Genomic DNA, 21,515 nt, shown 5'->3' on the forward strand with positions numbered 1-21,515 from the left:
GCATATGTTCACAAATAAGAGAATGCTATCTTAGAAAACTCATTTAGTGAAGCTTGAAAGAAACCAGATAGACAACCCTGTACCAGCCTTATCCTCAGTAAGTGGCAATGATGCCTAACATTCAAAATGATTATGTAGATGACTTGGTAAATTTCCTTGACCTAACAGAGCCTTTGAAACCCTACTAAAAGGAACGGAGACCCTTTCCAGAAAATTTATCAACTCCCCCACACAATAGGTAATTTACATGCAATAGCAATAATTCCCTAAATTCCCCAAGCTCACCAAGAAAAACAGTCCACGGACCCAGCTTCGGAAAATTTTCACAGATAAGAGCAGGAGATATTAAAATGGGGGGATGTGTCATTCCTGCACATCGTATTTGCCAAGGGAATATCATTGTAGCTATCTATCAAAATTATTTGTGGAATGTAAACAAAAAGGACAAACTATTCCCAGGCTGAAGGTGGGGGGAGGGGGAAACGTTCATAAACTCTCCTTTAATCTAGACTCTAAGAAGAAATTAAAGGTCAGCCCAAGTGCTGTCATGGTCCAAGCACTGAGACTACTGGATATGAAAGAATGTTGAGCTCCAGGGCTGGGCAGTAGCACAGCAGGTTAAGCACGTGTGGCATGAAGCACAAGAACTGGGGTAAGGATCCCGGTTTGAACCCAGGCTTCCCACCCACAGAGGAGTCGCTTCACAGGCGGTGAAGCAGGTCTGCAGGTGTTTGTCTTTCTCTACCCCTCTCTGTCTTTCCCTCCTCTCTCCATTTCCCTCTGTCCTATCCAGCAACATCAATAACACCAATAATAATAACTACAACAATGATAAAATAACAAGGGCAACAAAGGTGGGGGAGGAGCCTCCAGAAGCAGTAGATTCATGGAGCAGACACTGAGTCCCAGCAATAACTCTGGAGGGAAAAAAAAAAGAAAAAGAAAAGAAAAAATGTTGAGCTCAACAAGGATGATACTTCTAATCTATTTAGATTTTTATATATTATGTACATATACTTACTTAGGGCTCTGGTTATTTCACCAAAGGAGTTCAGACAAGTCCTGAGATAGTCTTTATTTCATGAATATTTCCTCCTAAGATGCAAAGGGCTGCAACACAATTCCTAACTAGAAGGTATACTTTTTTTATGATTATTATTTATTTAACACTTGCACTCGGTAGGCACGCATGGACCATTTCAGACACACACACACACACACACACACACACACACACACACACACACACACACACACTTTGTTGTTCTTTGTTGTTGTCTGTAAGTGTCTCTTACATCATAAACTGCTGAGTGCTGGGCGGAGAAGGGGCTGATTCAGGGTCTAAGTTGAATCTCTGGCTCTGGCTGAAGATGGAACATCGTGGTGACAGCAGCGGGTTGTCACCGTCAGTGATGTGACAGAGCAGCCTGCTGGTGCCACCAGATGGCAGGTCTTCTGATGCACTACCAGCTTCATTTTGCCCATCTTTGTGGATGGGGGCTGAGTCTGAGGAAACAAGAGAAGTCATCAAGACCTAAAGTGGCCGAAAGTTTCCGACTGTCATGTTCTTAAATCAAGATCGTAAACATTCACTATACTGCCCTGCCCTGTCATTTCCTCCTTTTGGGGGATATGAAAGGCTTTCACAATACTGTCAATTTGCTCTCACGTAAACTGGATACAAATATTACAAAACCAGCAACTATAGAAAATAGAAACATTCTTTTATCATGAGTTGTAGAATCAGCAGAATCAGAGGGGGAAGGAAATATCTACTAGAAACAATGGTGAAGTTATACAGATACTAAGCTCCAACTATAATCCCGGGGCAAAAAAAAAAAAAAAGAAAGAGAGGAAGAAAGAGAGAGAGAGGAAGAAAGAGAGAGAGAGAGAAAGAAAGAAAGAAGAAAGAAAAGATTGACTGTCAGTAGTCACTAAAATTATGGAAAATTCTTTTTCGGTCTGGAATAATGTTGAGGATATGCTCAATACAAACCATGGATTTCAAAGCAAAACTAATCTGTTGTATAAAGGTAGACATTTCTGTGAACAAATAAATGCACTGAAGATCAAATAAGCAATGTGGTATGGCATTAAAAATGATTCTATTTCCCTCCAAATTTTATGCAGCATTTCATTTGAGATAAAAAAGCAAAAGCAAAACTTGCTCCAAATCTTGTCCCTCCCCAGTTCGGAAGCTCGCTCTGTGGCTGAAGTCTTACAGCACCAATTGCTCTTTTCATGAGCTCAGTAACCCCCTGCTCTCAGAGCTGATCCAGAAATGAGTGTCCCTCATCCAAGAGCTTCATCCAAGAGCAGGGGAGCCAGAGATATCAAGACAGTGAGTCAGGGTCAGCAAGGAGTCTCTGCATCCCAAAGCGAAGCTCTGCACAGAATTAGTTACGAAACAGCCAAAACTTAGACCTTGCCCAGAACACATGCCAGAACAGCTCTAGGCTTTCTCTTACTCTTACAAGAAGGAAATTAGGAAAGAAGGAAGGGAGGGAGGGAGGAAGGGAAGGAGGAAGGGAGAGAGGAAGGAAGGGAGGGAGGGAAGAAGGGAGGAAAGGAGGAAGGGAGGGGAGGGGAGGGAGTTTTCTGGGAAAAAAAGCAGAATCTATAAACACTGGGAAATCCACTTTTGCAAAAGTAGATATTTAGATATTTAGCACAATTTGTCGCTATATGAGCCTCAATTAGGTTAAGGTGACTCCTGTTCTCTAGAGCTTAGAACACAGTTTGCTGCATGTAATATCAAAGGTCTGAGTAGGTTCTCGCATGCTTCAGTTGGCTTTTCTCCCATTGGGTTATAGACTGTGAGGGTGGATGCTACCTTCTATTGTGCCTCTAAAACTGCTTGGCAGGACTTCTATTGGTAGCAGAGATTGACAGGAGAAGACAGTTGAAGGCTTCACAGCAGTTGGAATCAGATGAATGCCGGTGCTTGAGGCCCCTGGCAAGGTGTGCTGGGTGCCGAGCTCAGCTCCCACAGGCCCATGTTGTAAATAATTAACACCCTAAATACTGTAGTTTGGCAGAAGTCCTCAGGACTAACAGAAGCAGCCAAAATGTCACAGCGATCACCTTTAAGACCCACCAGGAGGTGCATGGGCTCTTCATCAAATTCCTTTCATAAATCACCATTCTCTAGTGAGAAATGCATCTATCCAAGTTACCGGTTTCTTGGCACCATCTATTGGCAATAATGATAGAAAATGAAGGGGGTTGGGCGGTGGTGCAGTGGGTTGAGTGCATGTGGCGCAAGGCGCAAGGACCGGCGTAAGGATCCCGGTTCGAGCCCCCGGCTCCCCACTTGCAGAGGAGTCCCTTCACAGGCGGTGAAGCAGGTCTGCAGGTGTCTGTCTTTCTCTCCCCCTCTCTGTCTTCCCCTCCTCTCTCCATTTCTCCTGTCCTATCCAACAACGAACAACATCAACAATGGCAATAATAAAAACCACAACGAGGCTACAACAACAAGGGCAGCAAAAGGTAGGGGAAATGGCCTCTAGGAGCGGTGGATTCATGGTGCAGGCACCAAGCCCAGCAATAACCCTGGAGGAAAAAAAAAAAAAGAAAATGAAATAATGTTTCAGCCAGCACCTGGGGTAATGAGAAAGGTCTGAGGCTTCTATCCTTTCAGCTCAACTGCGGCCCCAGGTTAAAACGCATATGGAGTTTCTGGTGCTAACATGGGGGTTCCTGGCAGTGAAGCAGACCCAAGAAGAAAGTTCAACACTTTGAAGATGAAACCGCACAAAACCACAGACCCTGACAAGTGGTTGTCTTTGAGCTGTATTGCAATAGGAGCCACAAGCTTCCCTCAACATGGCATTTGCCTCCTGTGGGAGCCCTCAGGAGTTCACCCATGCTGCCTAAGGGCCATCCCAACCCACCTTTCCCTAGACCACTAGGGAGTCCACCAAGAAGATCTCAAACCAACCACTGGGTTCTGAGTCCAAAGTCAGAAATCTGACAGTTCCCCAGTTCTTTATTCAAACATGACTTGAACTGATTGAGAAATAGTTGCATTCAGCTACTTGTGCATTTGTGTAGAACAAATTCTTGAGTTTCTTAATCAAGAGAGGACAAGAAGATTTAGAGCCAGCCACCCTTGCTGTTATTCTGGGAACTGAGCCCAGGTCACAAATTTAAGACCCTATTCACCCACAGGGAAAAACTTATGGCAATATTAAATGTGGGTCACTTCTACGGTTCCCACTGGGGCAGATTACTTTTTCTTCCAAAGATAGGAGCAGTATAGGTCCCATCATATGCTGCAGGGTGGTTAATAAAGAGGAGTCTGGAAGTCAGTGACACAGTTTTTTTTTTTTTTTTTTTTGCTTCCAGAGTTATAGCTGGGGTTCCGTGCCTGCACTACACGGCTCCTGAAGGTCATTATTTTAATAGGATAGGACAGAGAGAATTTGAGAGAGGAGGGGAAGATAGAGAGGGGGAGAGAAATATAGACACCTGCAGGCCTGCTGCATTGCTTGTGAAGTGTACCCCCTGCCAAGGTGGGGAACCAGGGGCTCTAACTGGGATCCTTGCATCGTTCCTTGCGCTTCATACTACGTGCACTTAACTGGTGCACTAAGGCCCAACCGGACCCCGTAGTACATTTTAAGAGCATCAGTGAGTTCCCTCACTACTTACCAGGCTGTGTTAGAAAAGTAAAGAAGGGGAGAGGCTGGGCAGTAGTGCAGTGGGTTAAGCACATAGCGCAAAGCGCAAGGACTGGTTTAGGTTTAAGGATTCCAGTTCGAGCCCCCGGCTCCCCACCTGCAGAGCCATTGCTTCACAGGCGGTGAAGCAGGTCTGCAGGTGTCTGTCTTTCTCTCCCCCTCTCTGTTTTCCCCTCCTCTCTCCATTTCTTTCCTCTCTCCATTTCTCTCTGTCCTATCCAACAACAACAAGCAACAAAGGGGGAAACATGGCCTCCAGGAGTAGGAGATTCATAGAGCAGGCACCGAGACCCAGGGATAATCCTGGAGTAAGAAAGAAAGAAAGAAAGAAAGAAAGAAAGAAAGAAAGAAAGAAAGAAAGGAAGAAAGAAAGAAAGACCCTGGGGCATAGGGGGTGGGGAGCATAATGGAGAAAGATTGTGATCCCAGATTCGTCAGTTGCTTAGAGGCAGTTCAGAAATGATAGGTCTCATAAAACTGCCATTTGTGGGGACCGGGCGGTGGCTAGCGCACTTGGTGCTAAGTGCAAGGACCAGCATAATGATCCCGATTTGAGCCCCTGGTTCCCCGCTTGCAAGGGGTGTGTGGCTTCACCAGGGGTGAAGCAGGTCTGCAGGTGTCTATTTTCCTCTCCCCCTCTCTGTCTTCCCATCCTCTCTCGATTTCTCTCTGTCCTATCCAATAGCAGCTGCAATAATAATAATAATAATAATACATAACAAAATGGAATAAATGGCCTCCAGGAGCAGTGGACCTCTAGTGCAGGCACCAAACCCCTGTGATAACTCTGGAGACAAAAAAAAAAAAAATCCTGCCAGTTGTTCATTTTGAAAATGGGAGGGTAATAGTGATAGCCTTCCAAGACTGACTAAGGATGAAATGAGATTGTATTTCCGCACATTTTTGCACACACACACATATACATTCTATTCTTATTCATATCCACATAAGCCTGCTTAGTATGTTACACAGAAATTTACACATTTAGTATGTGTTCAACATATGGATGGAGAGAAATAAATTCTTTCCAATTTCTAGTGCTTTTTAAAAAAATTTTACCTTCATACGACATCAGATGATCCAGAAATCATGACTGGAATGTACTAGTTATATATCTTTCTACTACTTCTCATACTGAAAACCTATGCATCCTTTTACAGCATACTTGGTAATGCACTAAGATGAGAGTCGCAACAATTGAACAGAATAATCCAAGAACCAGCATTTTAAGAACTTATTCTAAAAATAAGGAAATAGAATTTTGCCTTCTTTTACCAAGCACCAGCCATAGTGCTTGTGAAGTTAACATGATAAATAAGAACTAATATATCCCTACAAATATTAAAAAATAAGAGCTGGGGTCTCGTGGGGGGTGTTTGGTGGCTCACCTGGTGGAACACAGATGTTACAATATACCAGGACCCAGGTTCAAGCCCTTGTCCCCACCTGCAGAGGAAAAGCTTTACACATGGTGAAGCAGTGCTGCAGATGTCTCTGTCTCTCTCCCCCTCTATCATCCCCTTCCCCCTTTATTTCTGGCTGTCTCTATCCAATAAATAAAGATATATATATATATATATATATATATATATATATTTTTTTTTTTTTAAGAGCTGGGAGTTGGGTGGTAGCTCAGTGGATTAAGCACACATGGAGCAAAGCACATGAGGATCCCGGTTCCAGCCCCTGGCTCCCCACCTCCAGGGGAGTCGCTTCACAGATGGTGAAGCAGGTCGGCAGGTGTCTGTCTTTCTCTTCCCCTTTCTGTCTTCCCCTCCTCTCTCCATTTCTGTTTGTCCTATCCAACAACAATGACATCAATAATAACAACAAGGACAACAAAAGGGAATAAGTAAATAAATACAAAAAATTTTTTTAAAAAAGAGCTGTTGGGAGAAACAGTGAGTAGTAGTATTATTAACAAATATTTATGGAACAACTCACTGTGTCCTCAAACTTGTCCTTAGACTTTCTGTATGAATGTAATCTTCATAGCAACCAAATTAGGTTGATAGTGATACCACTTCTGTTGTAAGTTCAGTAGGGGAGGTGACATAACTACATTAAGTCCATTCAGGTAGGGTTTAAGCAGTGCGTATGGTGAAGACTCAACAACTGAAGAATGCTCCTGGTAGGTCGCTCACTGATCAGGATCAAAGACTGAAGGAAAATAATTATCATCAGAATGTGAGGGCCAAGAGAGCCCATCTGATTGACTGTAATCCCCAGGCAGAAGCCATCACCTCATCACAGCTGGTAGGTGAATCAGTCAGATATCCATATCCTTATCTATGTGTGTGTACCTCCTCCTATGAATTTTGATTCAATACAAGTATAAGTAAATACCTGTTACCACTCACAATGCACTGCTAAGGTCTAATTAAGTTGGCTATTAACTATAGTCTTTGTGGATTTGTTCATTCGCACTCTGGGATGCCGATCATGTTAGGCTTCTAAGTGGCACTCAGGTATATTCCAAGAATTCCAGGGGGAATATAACCAACAAGAATCATGTTTGTCCTCTTGGGTTATGCCTGAGTACCACCCACATGCCTGAGATGGTGGGGCATACTCTTAAGTCACAGACGGTCAGGGCAATGCAAATAAATAACATAAGGATCCCGGTTTGAGTCCCCAGCTCCCCACCTGCAGGGGAATCGCTTCACAGGCAATGAAGCTGGTCTGCAGGTGTTTATCTATCACTCCCCCTGTCTGTCTCCCCTCCTCTCTCCATTTCTCTCTGTCCTATCCAACAATGATATCAACAAAAATAATAATAACCACAACAAGGCTAAAACAACAAGGGCAACAAAAGGGGGGGGAAAAAAGGAATAAAGCGGGAGTCGGGCTGTAGAGCAGAGGGTTAAGCGCAGGTGGCGCAAAGCACAAGGACCGGCATAAGGATCCCGGTTCGAACCCCGGCTCCCCACCTGCAGGGGAGTTGCTTCACAGGCAGTGAAGCAGGTCTGCAGGTGTCTATCTTTCTCTCCTCCTCTCTGTCTTCCCCTCCTCTCTCCATTTCTCTCTGTCCTATCCAACAATGACAACAACAATAGTAACTACAACAATAAAACAACAAGGGCAACAAAGGGAATAAACAAATAAAATAAATATAAAAAAAAGGAATAAAGCACAGTAAAGGAAGGAAGCCATAAGGTGAAATTCAGATTGGGCATGGTGGATTGCAACAAAGCAAAGGACTCTGGGAAAAAAGAGGAAGAGGCAGAATGAAGGGACACTATGGTCTTGGTGTGTCTCCCCTAGATAGCAATCAAGAGGAGATGAGAGGCTGAGCCTGTGTATTAAAGACTATTCTGGAACCCACCCATCCCCAATTCAAACAAACAAACAAACAAACAACGAAGATGTGTTCTGTATGCACTGAGTTAAAAGCACTTTTGACCCTTCAGGAGAGGTATCTAGTAGGCCTTGGGAATATGGGGCTCAGATGACAGTTGAACTAGACTCCGTCCCTGAAACACTTCCCACAAAATACATTTCTAGAGCTGGGGCCACGGCCAAGAGCCTTAGATTCATGTAAAAGAAACAAGTGTACTGAGTTCAATCAAATAAACAGCCAGTGAATTATGACCCTGGGCTAGCAGAGTAATGAGAGATTCTGAAATCCCTTCTGGGAACCAGGAAACTTCTAAGAGTCCAAAAGCCTCATCTCAGATAAAAAAATCAGTCCTTCTCCCCCCTCCCGGCCCCTGAGGTTTTGGTTCAGAACCGTTAAGTAAGTTCCCATCTACAAATACAGATGCAGGTTTGGTGTTTTTAAGTAGTTCTCAAAATAAATTTGACCCCTTCATTTCTGTTCCCTGGGAAGTTAAGGGAAGGCAATTTTAGAATATATTTTCAGTAACTCCTATTACATGTAATCATATGTGACTTTTACTTTTAAAAATATTATTTATGAGAGAAAGAGAGAGAGAAAGGAGGAGGAGGAAAGAGAACCACAGCATTGCTCTGGCATATCCAATATCAGCAACTGAATCTGGAAGCTCATCCTTGAGGGTCCAGTGCCGGGATAGCCTGAGGGTGCTTCTTCCTGAGCTAGTGCTCTCTGGGCTGGAGAGAACTCAACTGGAGCCGATCTAGGCTGCTGCGTGGGAGAGGGATCAGGAACTCGTGCTGCAGTAACTTCACAGGAGATACACTCTGGAACTCTCAGAGCCAGAAAGCAATTTCCAAGTGTCTTTAATCAGAAGAGCAGCTGTTTTTATACTCTCCAAGTAGGGTGGAAACAGGATGTGACATAGAGAGGGTGGAGCAAAAAGTGACTGGTGGAAGATCAGGGTGTGACAAGGAGAGGATCAGGGTGTGACAAGGAGAGGGGGTGGAGCAGGTGAGAATTCTACCATTAAACCACCAATGCCCTGGAGGGAGTGTGGTGCTTTATGTAGATGTAAAAGTGATTTATGTAAATAGACCAAAGCTTTGAATGGGATCAATTCAATCCCTATATAGGCATATGGTTAAGCAGAAGCCAGGGGGAGCTGGCATACTACCCAACATCTCCCCCTTTCTTTTTAACTATTTGCTATAGTATCAGGAGTGTGGGGCACTTTGTGAGGCAGGGAGACTGATAAGAGACACACTTTTTGGGGTTCTACTGTCCCTCCTTGCTCAACCTCTCTGTAGAGAGAGAGACTAACAGGATTGACACACCCCTCAGGCTCAAGCCCTTCCAAGCTCAACCATATCCTCACAATTCCCCAACATCTCCCTCTTACTTAATGGCCATATATAACTGGGTCAATGTCTGTAAAAGGCTTCATCTCTGTCAGGGGAATAGCAGTGTAGTGGTGAACATAAACCTGCTGGGAAGAAAGCAGAATGATAGTGTGTAAGTGTCTTCAAAAAGAACTAGCACAAGACAGGGAAGGATAAGTAAGAGTAGCAAGAGACAGAGTGAACCTGATGGGTGGAGGAGTGGGGGCCTGATAAGCCTAGGGGCTAGAGGGGTGATCTGGCATTGCAAAATCCCGAGTCAGCTGGCGGAAAGTTCTATGAACTGCTACAGTCATTCTTCAAGAAGTTCAGCAGTATAAAGGGAGTGTCCAGCAAGTTCTATAGAAGCATCAGTCAAATGTCAACGGCCAGGAAATAAATGCCACACGTCTATCTTGATGGAGGAGGATGGCCACTGGAACTTCTCTTCTCTGTAGAGAGTGACCTGGAACTGCCAAAACATGGTGGGCGAAACAGAAGCAGGAAGAGCAGACACCGATGGTTGAGAGAAAGACAGTAGGAAAGTCTTGTCCTTTGGAGTCTGTGAATCAGGTTCTCCAGATCGTGTCAGGTCACATCATGGGTTTCGGGGGATGGCTGCAATTGTGGGTGATGTCAGAGGTCAAGGGTCCAAGATGGATTTCTGGGGATTCTATATGAGCAGATGCTTCTTTATGCGAAGGCTTGTCATAGCTGTAGTCAATTACTTATGAAAAAACTTTGTAACAAATTAGAAGTTTACTACAATTGATAACTCGATGATTATAATTGGTTTAGGTATCTTTTTAATTTCGTGTAAAGGTCATCTTATGTGACCTCATGTAGCAGTCTCTATATAGCAAAATTTTCATACTGAATTTAAGTCACATATATTGATTCCTAACTATTTTTACATTGGGTTATTAAGCAAACTCAGGTTACTAGAGTTAACACATTTTAGTGACAATTTTTTTTTGTACTTTTACAATGTCAGATTGATGCCAAATTTGTTGTGGATTAATTTCCACAGTCCAGTGTTACCACTGAGCCACATCCTGGGCCACAGCACACCCAGTTTTTACCAAATAAATATAACATTTAAATTGCATAAACATATGAATCTCCAGGGTACAGTCTTATTATCATATTATTATTATTGTTGTTGTTGTTGTTATTATCTTTTGAAAGATCCTTTGGCATTTGGGTGCCTTTCTTGGGAGCTGCTCCTCACCCTCCCACTCCTTTATCTTCCTCTTCCATCTTCTTTTTAGATAGAGATGGAGAAGACAGAGAGGCAGAGAGAGTAAACAAGACCACAGTTGCAGTCTTTCAGTTGTAGTGGGACTGGGCTTGAACCTGGGTCATTCACATGGCAAAGCAGCCTAGTGGCACCCAAGCCAACTATTTTGTCAGTTCTGTCACTGATCATTTAAAAACTCCAATAGTCTCTGTAAAAAAAAAAGAAGATTTTATTTATTTATTCATGAGAAAGACAGGAGGAGAGAGAAAGAACCAGACATCACTCTGGTACGTGAGCTTCCAGGAATTGAACTCAGGACCTCATACTTGAGAGTCCAATGCTTTATCCACTGTGCCACCTCCCAGACCACAAACTCTAATAGTTTCCTACATGTATTCATTAAAGTCTTGTTGTGAAAGACTTTATCTTCTTCTTCTTCTTCTTCTTCTTTTTTTTTTTTTTTTTTTTTGCCACCAGTGTTATCACTGGGATTAGGTGCCTACGTAACAAATCCACTGTTCTTGGAGCTCATTTCTTCCTTCCTTCCTCCCTCCCTCCCTCCCTTATTAGATAGGGTAGAGAGAAATTATGGGGGAAGGAAGAAGTAGGAAAAGAGAGAGGAAGGGAGGCCCCCGCAGACTTGTTTCATCATTTGTGGATCTTCCCCCTGCAGGTGGAGAGCAAGGGTTCAGACCCTAATCCTTGCTCATAGTACAGTGTGTGCTTGACTGGAGGTGCTACTGGTAGAGCCCTTAAGTATTTTATTTACATTTTCAGTGTCCCAATGGTAAAAATGAAAAATGACTGCCAGCTTAAAAAAATTAGTAAAATGAGTGAAGCAATCGGATAAGATACAATGATGGGCACATACTTTGACATATGTGATGATACCCACAGAATTCAAAGGCTTAACACATTTGTAACTGCAAAAATAAATAAAAATTAAACTAAAAAAATCAATAACAACAACAGACACCAGCAAAATAAGATCACATGGTGATCTGGCTATGTTGTTTACAATATAATTTAGGGCAGGTTTGAACAGTTTGAATTCATCTAACTTTTCAGAATTATATGATATTCACTAAATTGTATCGATAAAATTTAACAGCTATCGTAAATATTCTGTTAGTCCACACACAACAAACACAGTAAAGGACAGTTCTACAGGAAATGAAAGGAGGACAGAGAGAGTGAATGGGGACAGAGGGAGGCAAAGTGGCAAGGCACAGGGTAAGAGAGAAACATGGCCAGAGAGTTGTGGGGGGAGAAAAGAAAAAAAAAAAAAAGAGAGATGCCTGCATGTTAGCTGTCGTAAAGTCAGGGGCCCCTTGGAATAGATTGCCTAGATTTTTCCAAAATGGAGACCCCAAATTTCATCTGCTATATTCTTATTTTTAGGTTCCTGATTATTAAACAATTTGTTCTGCTTTACATCATAATGCTTTTCAGCCACCAAACTGCAGATGGTACCATGATGCCAACCTGACTTCCCCAGGCAGCTGACCTCATCAATGTGTCCTGGAAACTCACCTCTGCAGAGCCCTATCCCACTAGGGAAAGACAGAAACAGGATGGAGTATGGATTGACCTGTCAATGCCCATGACTGCTGGAGGCCACATCACGGCTGCTGTCAGACAAAGTCTGAGCAAGCCAGGACTGAAATGAATCTATTCATCCTTTTTGTGTAATGGCGGAGGTGACGTCAGGTCTGTTGCCAGACAAAGTCCGAACAGACTGGAACCTACTGCACAGTGGGAAGTTCTAGACTAAACCGAATCTATTTGTTTTTAATTACATTGATAATTTGAGGACTTATTGGCTATATTGCAAATATACAAATATACCTGGGGACTATGAAAGAGAGATTCCCTAGGGGAAGTACATAATGACAGCAGTTACGGCAGTGAGTGTGACAAGACTACAAATGGCCTAAGAGCAGAAGCTGCTGTACCCATTGAAAGGCTTTCAGAAAAAGAGCTACTTATCACCACTACAGCTTCTCAATTAGCTGGACTCAGACCAAAAGCCAAAATTATGGGTGGCTTATAGTATGAGTGACAGACTGTGGTCTTCACCTAGTTATAAAAAGGCTCCATTGTTTACCCTCACCCACACACCCCTGCCTTCACTTACAGGTAAAGTATATAGATAGAAGTTGTGTCGTTAAATAACTATGTAAGGGTCAATGGGTAGAAGTTAGTAAACTTTCACATAGGCAAAAGTTACTGAACTCTCATATACTCAAAGGTTAGCCAGAAGAGAGCCCACATGGTATGTGCTTACTTTACAGCAGAAGATTTCTTTAGATGGACAGTTTGCTACATATTAGATGTGTTATTTAGTTAGACCCATCCAAGAACGGGTTAAGAAGAAAAGCTGTTAGGCTGAGCTCCAGAAAAGATACACTAACCTACTCAGACGGCCAAAACAAAGGAAATAATGTTTGAAGCTATTCTGGCCACACCAAGGCCACACAGATGGTCAAAAACTTAGGGGAGGGCAGGCTGTCTCAAGACCAAAGAAACTTTCAAGGAGAACCTATAATGATAATAATGTCTCGAGTTATTTTTATTCTTAATAAAAACAATCTTGCACGATGTTATCTGTATTCCCGTGAAAATTGTTTCAATAATAAACCCCTGCAGACAGAGGCCAGAGGTGCCTCTCTCCTGCACCTGAAGCAGCTGACGTGTCTCTCACTTCATCTCCATCGTCAACTCCCCCCAACCCTTCGGGACGTACCCTAGTAACTGTGACAGGGGCTGGCTCCTGGCATATGACCAGCAGAGAAGCAATTACAGAAGCCAGACCTCCCATCTTCTGCACACCATAATGACCCTGGGTCCATACTCCAAAAAGGGATAAAGACTATGAAAGCTTCCAGTGGAGGGGAGGGGATGTGGAACCCTGGTGGTGGAAACTGTATGGAATTGTACCCCTCTTCTCCTCAATCTTGTCAATCATTATTAAATCAATAAAAGAAAGAAAGAAAGAAAAACAGAGCTAGGAGTTGAGAGTGGATGCAAGGCAAGACACAGTGCCAAGGGTAGAGTTGAAGAAGATGTTCACCTCTGTGTAGCAGAGGTGAGCATCGCCTAATCTGTGGAACACTAAGAACTTCAGTTGTTTGTAACTTCTACCCCAAATCAAGAGCTATACTGTGAGCTACAGCCACATACTGTGGACAAGTGAGATAGGAGACCCCCCACCCCCAGACTTCTGTCATACTGTGAAAGTTAAGATATCCACTCCATACATTACTTTGAAATAAAATAGCTAAAGAATGGATGATCCAATTTTTGGGAAGCAGTTTCCATCTGTATTAAACCAAATGTGCATTATAGGAAATCAGAAAGAAAAAAATAATTCTCTCAACAAAAGTACAAAAAGATCTGACTGATGATCTCAGAAATCGAGGGAAGATTCAACTTAACTGATTTGCCTGCATGTATACTGCCAAAGAAAATTAGAAATTAGAAAATTAGAAAATTCACGTGTGGAATGACAACCCTTCAGCTTCATTACTCGGGTGAGACCTTTCCTTTCATAGTACACTCTAATTTCATCTCAGGTGGCTCACTTTCTAACAAAGTCCCATAACCTAGATATACACCAGTTTCTGTGAGAGAGAGCTTATGTGCACACGTATCCATAAACTACTGCAAAATATATACCTGAAAGCAGAAGTACACTAGAGTTTGCAGTGAGTACCCCCCTAACACTTCCTCTCCACTATTCCAAGCTTGGGATCCATGATTGCTCAACAAATTGTTTGGCTTTGTATGTTAACTCTCTTTTCAATCACCAGGTTCCAGATGCCACCAGGATGCTGGCCAGGCTTCCCTGGATTGAAGACCCCACCAATGTGTCCTGGAGCTCAGCTTCCCCAGAGACCCACCCTACTAGGGAAAGAGAGAGGCAGACTGGGAGTGTGGACCAACCAGTCAACGCCCATGTTCAGCGGGGAAGCAATTACAGAAGCCAGACCTTCTACCTTCTGCAACCCTCAATGACCCTGGGTCCATGCTCCCAGAGGGATAGAGAATGGGAAAGCTACCATGGGAGGGGGTGGGTTATGGAGATTGGATGGTGGGAATTGTGTGGAGTTGTACCCCTCCTACCTTATGTTTTTGTTCATTAATCCTTTCTTAAATAAAAAATTTAAAAAAAAAAAAAGAAAATTAGAGAAAGTCCCAAGAGAAATGGCCAATGAATAGTGTCTCCTCTCTAAAATCATCTTTATTCCCTGCTACGTCACAATAATGGAGCCAAATGTTCACAGTACAGAGCTCGATCTGAGCTGTGGAGAAACTGCCATTCATGATCATGTCCAGGACTCAGAAAAGCCCTCTTGGTGTATATGAAGCCCTGGCGACTTGCTATGAAGCTCAGCATCTCCAGCCTAAAAGAATCACTATGCCTTCTAGTCAGTTCCTACACAGCTGGGCACTGCAGCAAGAAACTGATAGAAATCTGCTAGTAAGACAACAGTAGTCATTTTCTAAGGGGAGTTTTATTTCTAAGCAGATGTGCTTTGCAAAGCCTAAAGAACACTGAATGCATACAGTGCAAACAGGAAGACTACTACAGGGGCTGCATTTATACTAGGCTCATCACATGCAAGGAAGGGAAAATAGTCAAGAAGCACTCAAGAGCTCCCTAAGTTTGAGTTAGTCTATTCAGCTGAAGAATCTGGGTACGTAACTCCTGCCCATATAGACAGTGTCACAGAAAAGGAAGATCCTCAAGGAGCTGGAAGAAGACTCAGGAGAGGTTGAATCCCTGGGTTGTCTTCCTTCTTTCCTTCCTTCCTTCTTCCCTCCCTCCTTTACTGTCTACTGTAAACTATGAATCCCCCAATAAAAAAAGTACTTTCCCTGAGTGAAGTGCCTCTACACAGAAAATAGGAAGACACTGTTGGAATAAATAGAAGACATAAAGAGGTAGAAAGTATTCCATGTACATAGAGTGAAAAGAATGGATGTCAACAAAACGTATATATTATCTAAAACAATACACAGATTGAAAAAAAAAATCTCGGTCAAAATTTCAACTGCAGGGAGTTGGGCGGTAGCGCAGCGGGTTAAGTGCATGTGGCACAAAGTGCAAGGACCGGTGGAAGGATCCCAGTTCGAGCCCCTGGCTCCCCACCTGCAGGGGAGTCGCTTCACAGGCGGTGAAGCAGGTCTGCAGGTGTCTATCTTTCTCTCCCCCTCTCTGTCTTCCCTCCTCTCTCTATTTCTCCCTGTCCTATCTAACAACGATGACAACAAATAACAACAACAATAAAAACTAGAACAATAAAACAAGTGCAACAAAAGGGAAAATAAATAAATAAAAAAATTCGACTGCATTCTTCACCAAAATAGAATAAAAATTTTAAAATGATGTAATTTATTTGGAACTACAAAAATCTTCGAGAAAAGGTCCCAGAGAAAAATGCAACAAAAAATAAAAGTATTACGCACCAACTAAATATCATAATACAAAGTGACAGTAATTAATGAAAAGTATTGTACTGGAATAAAAACAGACCTGTGGATCAATGAAAGAGAATTGAGGCCTGGAAAGAAAACTACGCATATCTGAACAACTACTTTATGACAAAAAAAATTGTTAAGAGTATATAATGGTGCAAGTAAGTCTCTTTAATGACAGTGGAAAAAATGGACAGCCACATGCAACAGAAAAAAATGTATCACTACCTAGAATATACACAAAATGTAATTAAAAATAAAGAGGTGTATGACCTGAAAACATAGGACATGGCAGAAAAATGAAATGATGTGCCCTTTAATATCAATCTTAAGAGTTAGAGTCAGCTTCAGTGACAGGGAAAACAAAAGCAAGATTGAAGAAATGTTGCTACATAAAACTGAAACCTTTTGAACAGTGATAAAAACTTCAATCAAGACAAAATTGCATGTCATTGAATGGGAAAAGATATTTGCATATCATATGTCTGACTAGGGGTAAATTTGCAAATTATGCAAAGAATCCATAAGGCAGTAAAAGACTGATTTAAATAAGCATAATGTCTCTTCTTAATCAAAACACTAATTTTTTAAAAAAATATTTATTTCCTTTTTGTTGCCCTTGTTTTTATTGTTGCTGTAGTTATTATTGTTGTTTTTCTTGATGTCATCGTTGTTGGATAGGACAGGGAGAAATGGAGAGAGGAGGGGAAGACAGAGAGGGGGAAAGAAAGATAGACACCTGCAGACCTGCTTCACTGCCATGAAGCGACTCCTCTGCAGGTGGGGAGCCGGGGGCTCGAACCAGGATCCGTATGCCGGTCCTTGAGCTTTGTGCCATGTGTGCTTAACCTGCTGAGCTACTGCCCGACTGCCAAAACACTAATTTTAAGAAGTGAGCTAAACAGATATTTATTCCATGACCAGTAAGCACGCGGAAAGATGTACATAGTCACTTATTATCATAGAAATGTAAATCAAAATAACAATGTGATATTATCTCCTCACAGTTGTAGCAACTGAAAGAATAGCTATTACCCAAAATACAAGAGACACATCTTGGAGCATGTAGAGGGAAGGTATGCACAGGTGGTGAGAATATAAATTGGTGCAGACATTACAGAAAGAAGTTTGGCTTTATATGCTAACTCTCTTTTCAGCCACTAGGTTCCAGATGTCAGCATGATGCCGACCAGACTTCCCTGGACTGATGACCCCACCAATGTGTCCTGGAAGCCTGCTTCCCCAGAGACCCACCCTACTAGGGAAAGAGAGGGGCAGACTGGGAGTATGGATCGAACAGTCAACACCCATGTTCAGTGGGGAAGCAATTACAGAAGCCAGATCTTCCACCTTCGGCACTCCATAATGTCCCTGGGTCCATGGGAAAGCTATCAGGGGAGGGGATGGGATATGGAGATCGGGTGGTGGGAATTGTGTGGAGTTGTACCCCTCTTATCCTACAGTTTTGTTTTTGTTAATGTCTCCTTTCTTAAATAAATAAATAAATAAATAAATAAATAAATAAAAGTATGGATATTCCTCAAGTAGTTAAAACATTCATCTGACCTAATTCTCTGCCTTAAGTGTTTATCAAAAAATACAAAACATTTATTTGAAGAGATACATGCACCTCCATGCCATGTTTATTGCAGCATGATCTAAATAGCCAAGAACAGGAAAAAACAGCCTGTCCATCAACTGATAAATGCATAAAGATGATACATATAGATAGATGATAGATAGATAGATAGAGGGAGTCTGGCTGTAGCGCAGCGGGTTAAGCGTAGGTGGCACAAAGCACAAGGACCGGCATAAGGATCCTGGTTTGAACCCTGGCTCCCCACCTGCAGGGGAGTCGCTTCACAGGCGGTGAAGCAGGTCTGCAGGTGTCTGTCTTTATCTCCCCCTCTCTGTCTTCCCCTCCTCTCTCCATTTCTCTCTGTCCTATTCAACAACGACAACAACAATAATAACTACAACAATAAAACAACAAGGGCAACAAAAGGGAATAAATAAATAAAATAAATATTTTAAAAATTTTTTTTAAAAATTTAAAAAAGATAGATAGATAGATATAGATATAGATATACAATGGAATTCTATTTAGCTATAAAGAAGATGAAATCCTGCAGTTACAACTTGTTTGAAGCTAGAGGGCATTATATTAAGTGAAATTAGTCAGTGAAATTAGTCAGAGGAAGAAAAATATATATTGTATGATTTCACTCATTTTTGATATGAGGAGAAAACAGATGAACTGAATAAAATAATAATAAACTTTCTTTATGCCTCTCGCCATGACAGTGGTTTTACAGACTGTTACATTTATTTCTGATTTCTTTTTAAAAGGAAGCATCTGGAATACTTGAATAATGAGAAAACTACATGTTAAGTGGTGACTACAACTTTGAGGTAAGAACACTTCATTAAAAATCAGTTGAGTTCATGTCCATTGGAGAAGCAATTATTACAGAAGCCAGAACTCCTTCCTTATGCACTCCCAAAATAATTTTTGCCCATACTCCCAGAGGGAAATAATAGGGGGGAGATTACCAGAGGGCTCTGAACCCCAGTTCCACTGGGATCAGAAATGTTTATTACCAGGAATTTTTGTTTTTATTTTAATTTAATTTTATTTTAAATTACATTTATTTATTTATTGGATAGAGATAGCCAGAAATCAAAAGGGAAGGGGAGATAGCGAGAGAGACAGAGAGACACCTGCAGCCCTGCTTCACCACTCATGAAGCTTCCTAAGTGCAAGTGGGGACCAGGGGCTTAAACCTGGGACCTTATGCACTGTAATGTGTGCACTTAACCAGGTGCACCACCACCTGGTTGGAATCTTTGTTTTTATACCATCACTGAAAGGGGAGAGAATCCGGAAAACACCAGAGGAAGTCAGGCACTGCTTCACTTATCTGAGAGAAGAAGAAAAAGGAAGGTTACTTGAACTAGTAATAGGTGTAAACTTAGAAAGAAAGTAAAGGCAGTGTAGATGAAGTGTGTGTCCTGGAGCCCCGCTTCCCCAGAGCCCCACCCTACTAGGGAAAGAGAGAGGCAGACTGGGAGTATGGACCGACCAGTCAACGCCCGTGTTCAGCAGGGAAGCAATTACAGAAGCCACACCTTCCACCTTCTGCATCCCACAGTGACCCTGGGTCCTTGCTCCCAGAGGGATAGAGAATGGGAAAGCTATCAGGGGAGGGGGTGGGATATGGAGATCTGGTGGTGGGAATTGTGTGGAGTTGTAAGCCTCCTATCCTATGGTTTTGTTAATGTCTCCTTTCTTAAATAAATAAAGAAAGAAAGTAAAGGCAGGGCCACAGAAGTTAATAAAAATGGGGGAAAAGATAGATGATAGATAGAGAGAGAGAGAGAGAGAGAGAGAGAGGGAGAGAGAGACAGATGACAGAAGGACATATTTAGTTATACAATCAGCTCCAATTTGTGATCTTGGGAGAACTATTGTGGTTTCCACTAAAGGGGGAGTGGGGACACAGAATTCTGGTGGTGGGAATGGTGTGGCAGACACCCCTATTATCCTAGAATTTTGTAAATCATTATTAAACCACTAGTAAAAAATTAAAAACTTAGTTGAGCCCTCACTTCAGTTTTCCTAGTGACTAGTAACCTTTACTAGAAGGCTATTCTTATCAGAAGGAAAGCAGAAGAAGGTGTCAGCATGGTGGGGAGGGATAAAAGTCAGGACGGTGATGCACACCTAAAACCTTCACGTCACACCGCAATGGCATCTTAATGCAGGCTTTCTCTGGGAAAAATATGTTAATGTGAAACTCCTCATTCTAGAGATAGTAACGATGGTTATAAAGGCATCGTGGAAAAAATGACTAATTCTCAGGATCTTTTCTAGTCAAGTTAAGCAGCAGGTTTAACACAGGATAGGTTTTATGGTAACAAATGTAGTTTCAACTTTAATGGGAGGCAATTATTCAGCCGTCTGCCCTCTGGGTTATTGCTGTTATAAATACCGTTAGCTTGAGGTCTTAAACTCATGTAATGTCAATCAAATGGAAAGTCTTAGAGAGTACCTCGGGAACGAGTACTACTAAATGTCACTTCTACATCGTGAAAGTAGTTAAAAGTTATGAGAGAGTAGATATTTGATGGCAAATCTAAGTGTTAATAACCAGAGGAAACGTAATACAAACTCAGAACATGGCGAGAATGTCCACCTTTTGAAATAATGATAGTTGACATTTATTGAACCATTACCATGGATGACGGCCTCAGAGCTTCATATATCTTATGCTATTATTCTCTCCACCATCCTCATAAAAATAAAAGTAGATACTACCCTTTTCTTCATTAAAAAGGAAGCTGGGCTATAGAGAGGTCAAATAACCAGTTCAAAATCATCCAGTGAGAACACCTAATTCTACATAAACCTATGTTTCTGGTTAGCATAGTGTCAATAAACATAATTTATTTTGGCTTACAAAAAAAAGCAACAATGGCATGATTTTCATACCTAAATTGTTTAAAAACAAAAACAAACAATTATTGGACTAAATATTTTGCAGTGAGTACAAAAGTTACGCATTAATAGGCAACGAAGAGGTTTGAACCAGTATCTGTATGATCTTCCCCACCTGCAAGGGGAAAGCTTCACAAGTGGTGAAGCAGGGCTGCAGGTGTCTCTCCGTCTCTCCTCCTCTATCACCCCCTTCCCTCTTAATTTCTGGCTGTCTCTATCCAATAAACAAATGAAGATAATAAAACTATTTTTTAAAAAGATAGCATTTTTTTCAAGTAAGCAATATTACCTGAATGCGTTTTAGCTTGTGTAAACAAGCTAAACAAAATGGTAGTCAAGAGCATTTGATTCACTGTGCAGGCACAGCACCCCAATAATAACTGTGGTGGCAATAAAAAAATTAACAAAAGAAAAAAATATATCTGTATGATCAACACATCCATACAACTGATGATATCTGCATTCTAGTTTTATATGTTGAACATGACACAGAAGAGCAAGTGGCATCAGTCAGTCTCAGTTTTCCGATGCTGCTGCTGCTGCTGTTTAGTCAAGTAGTAAAATGCAAAACAACCACAGTAGCTGTTCACAGAACACAAGGCAAATGCATAGCGACAGTTGGCTTCATTGTGGGTCAGTAGACAAAGCAGTTTGAGAAATCTCAAGTCTTTCTTAACAGATAATAAGCACCAGACTATTTGTTTGAGAGGGAATGGAATTTTTTGGAGTTCTTGTAGGTCGCAATAATACGATATGACACAAAGGGCCGAGAAAAGGGTATCCATTTCTGGAAGTCTGCAAAACGGTCCTATAAGCATGATTATACTAGTTTATAAATAGCTGGTGCCCATCCTGGGGGGGGGGGCATTATTTAGGAGGTACTGTTTATCTTTCTTAAAAT

General features: G+C 41.9%; 1 protein-coding gene across 3 annotated transcripts in view; it reads right to left on the minus strand.

The window, feature by feature from the left end:
* Positions 1-21,515, minus strand: part of FAM13C (family with sequence similarity 13 member C) — a 161,017-nt gene that overhangs the window by 24,700 nt on the left and 114,802 nt on the right. For all 3 annotated transcript variants that reach the window (XM_016185685.2, XM_007517389.3, XM_060190209.1), the window contains one exon: positions 1,296-1,506. In XM_016185685.2, coding sequence (XP_016041171.2) covers positions 1,296-1,506 — 211 coding nt within the window. The remainder of the gene's footprint in view (positions 1-1,295; positions 1,507-21,515) is intronic.

The sequence above is a fragment of the Erinaceus europaeus genome, chromosome 1 (genome assembly GCF_950295315.1).
Source record: "Erinaceus europaeus chromosome 1, mEriEur2.1, whole genome shotgun sequence".
Lineage (NCBI taxonomy): Eukaryota > Metazoa > Chordata > Mammalia > Eulipotyphla > Erinaceidae > Erinaceus > Erinaceus europaeus.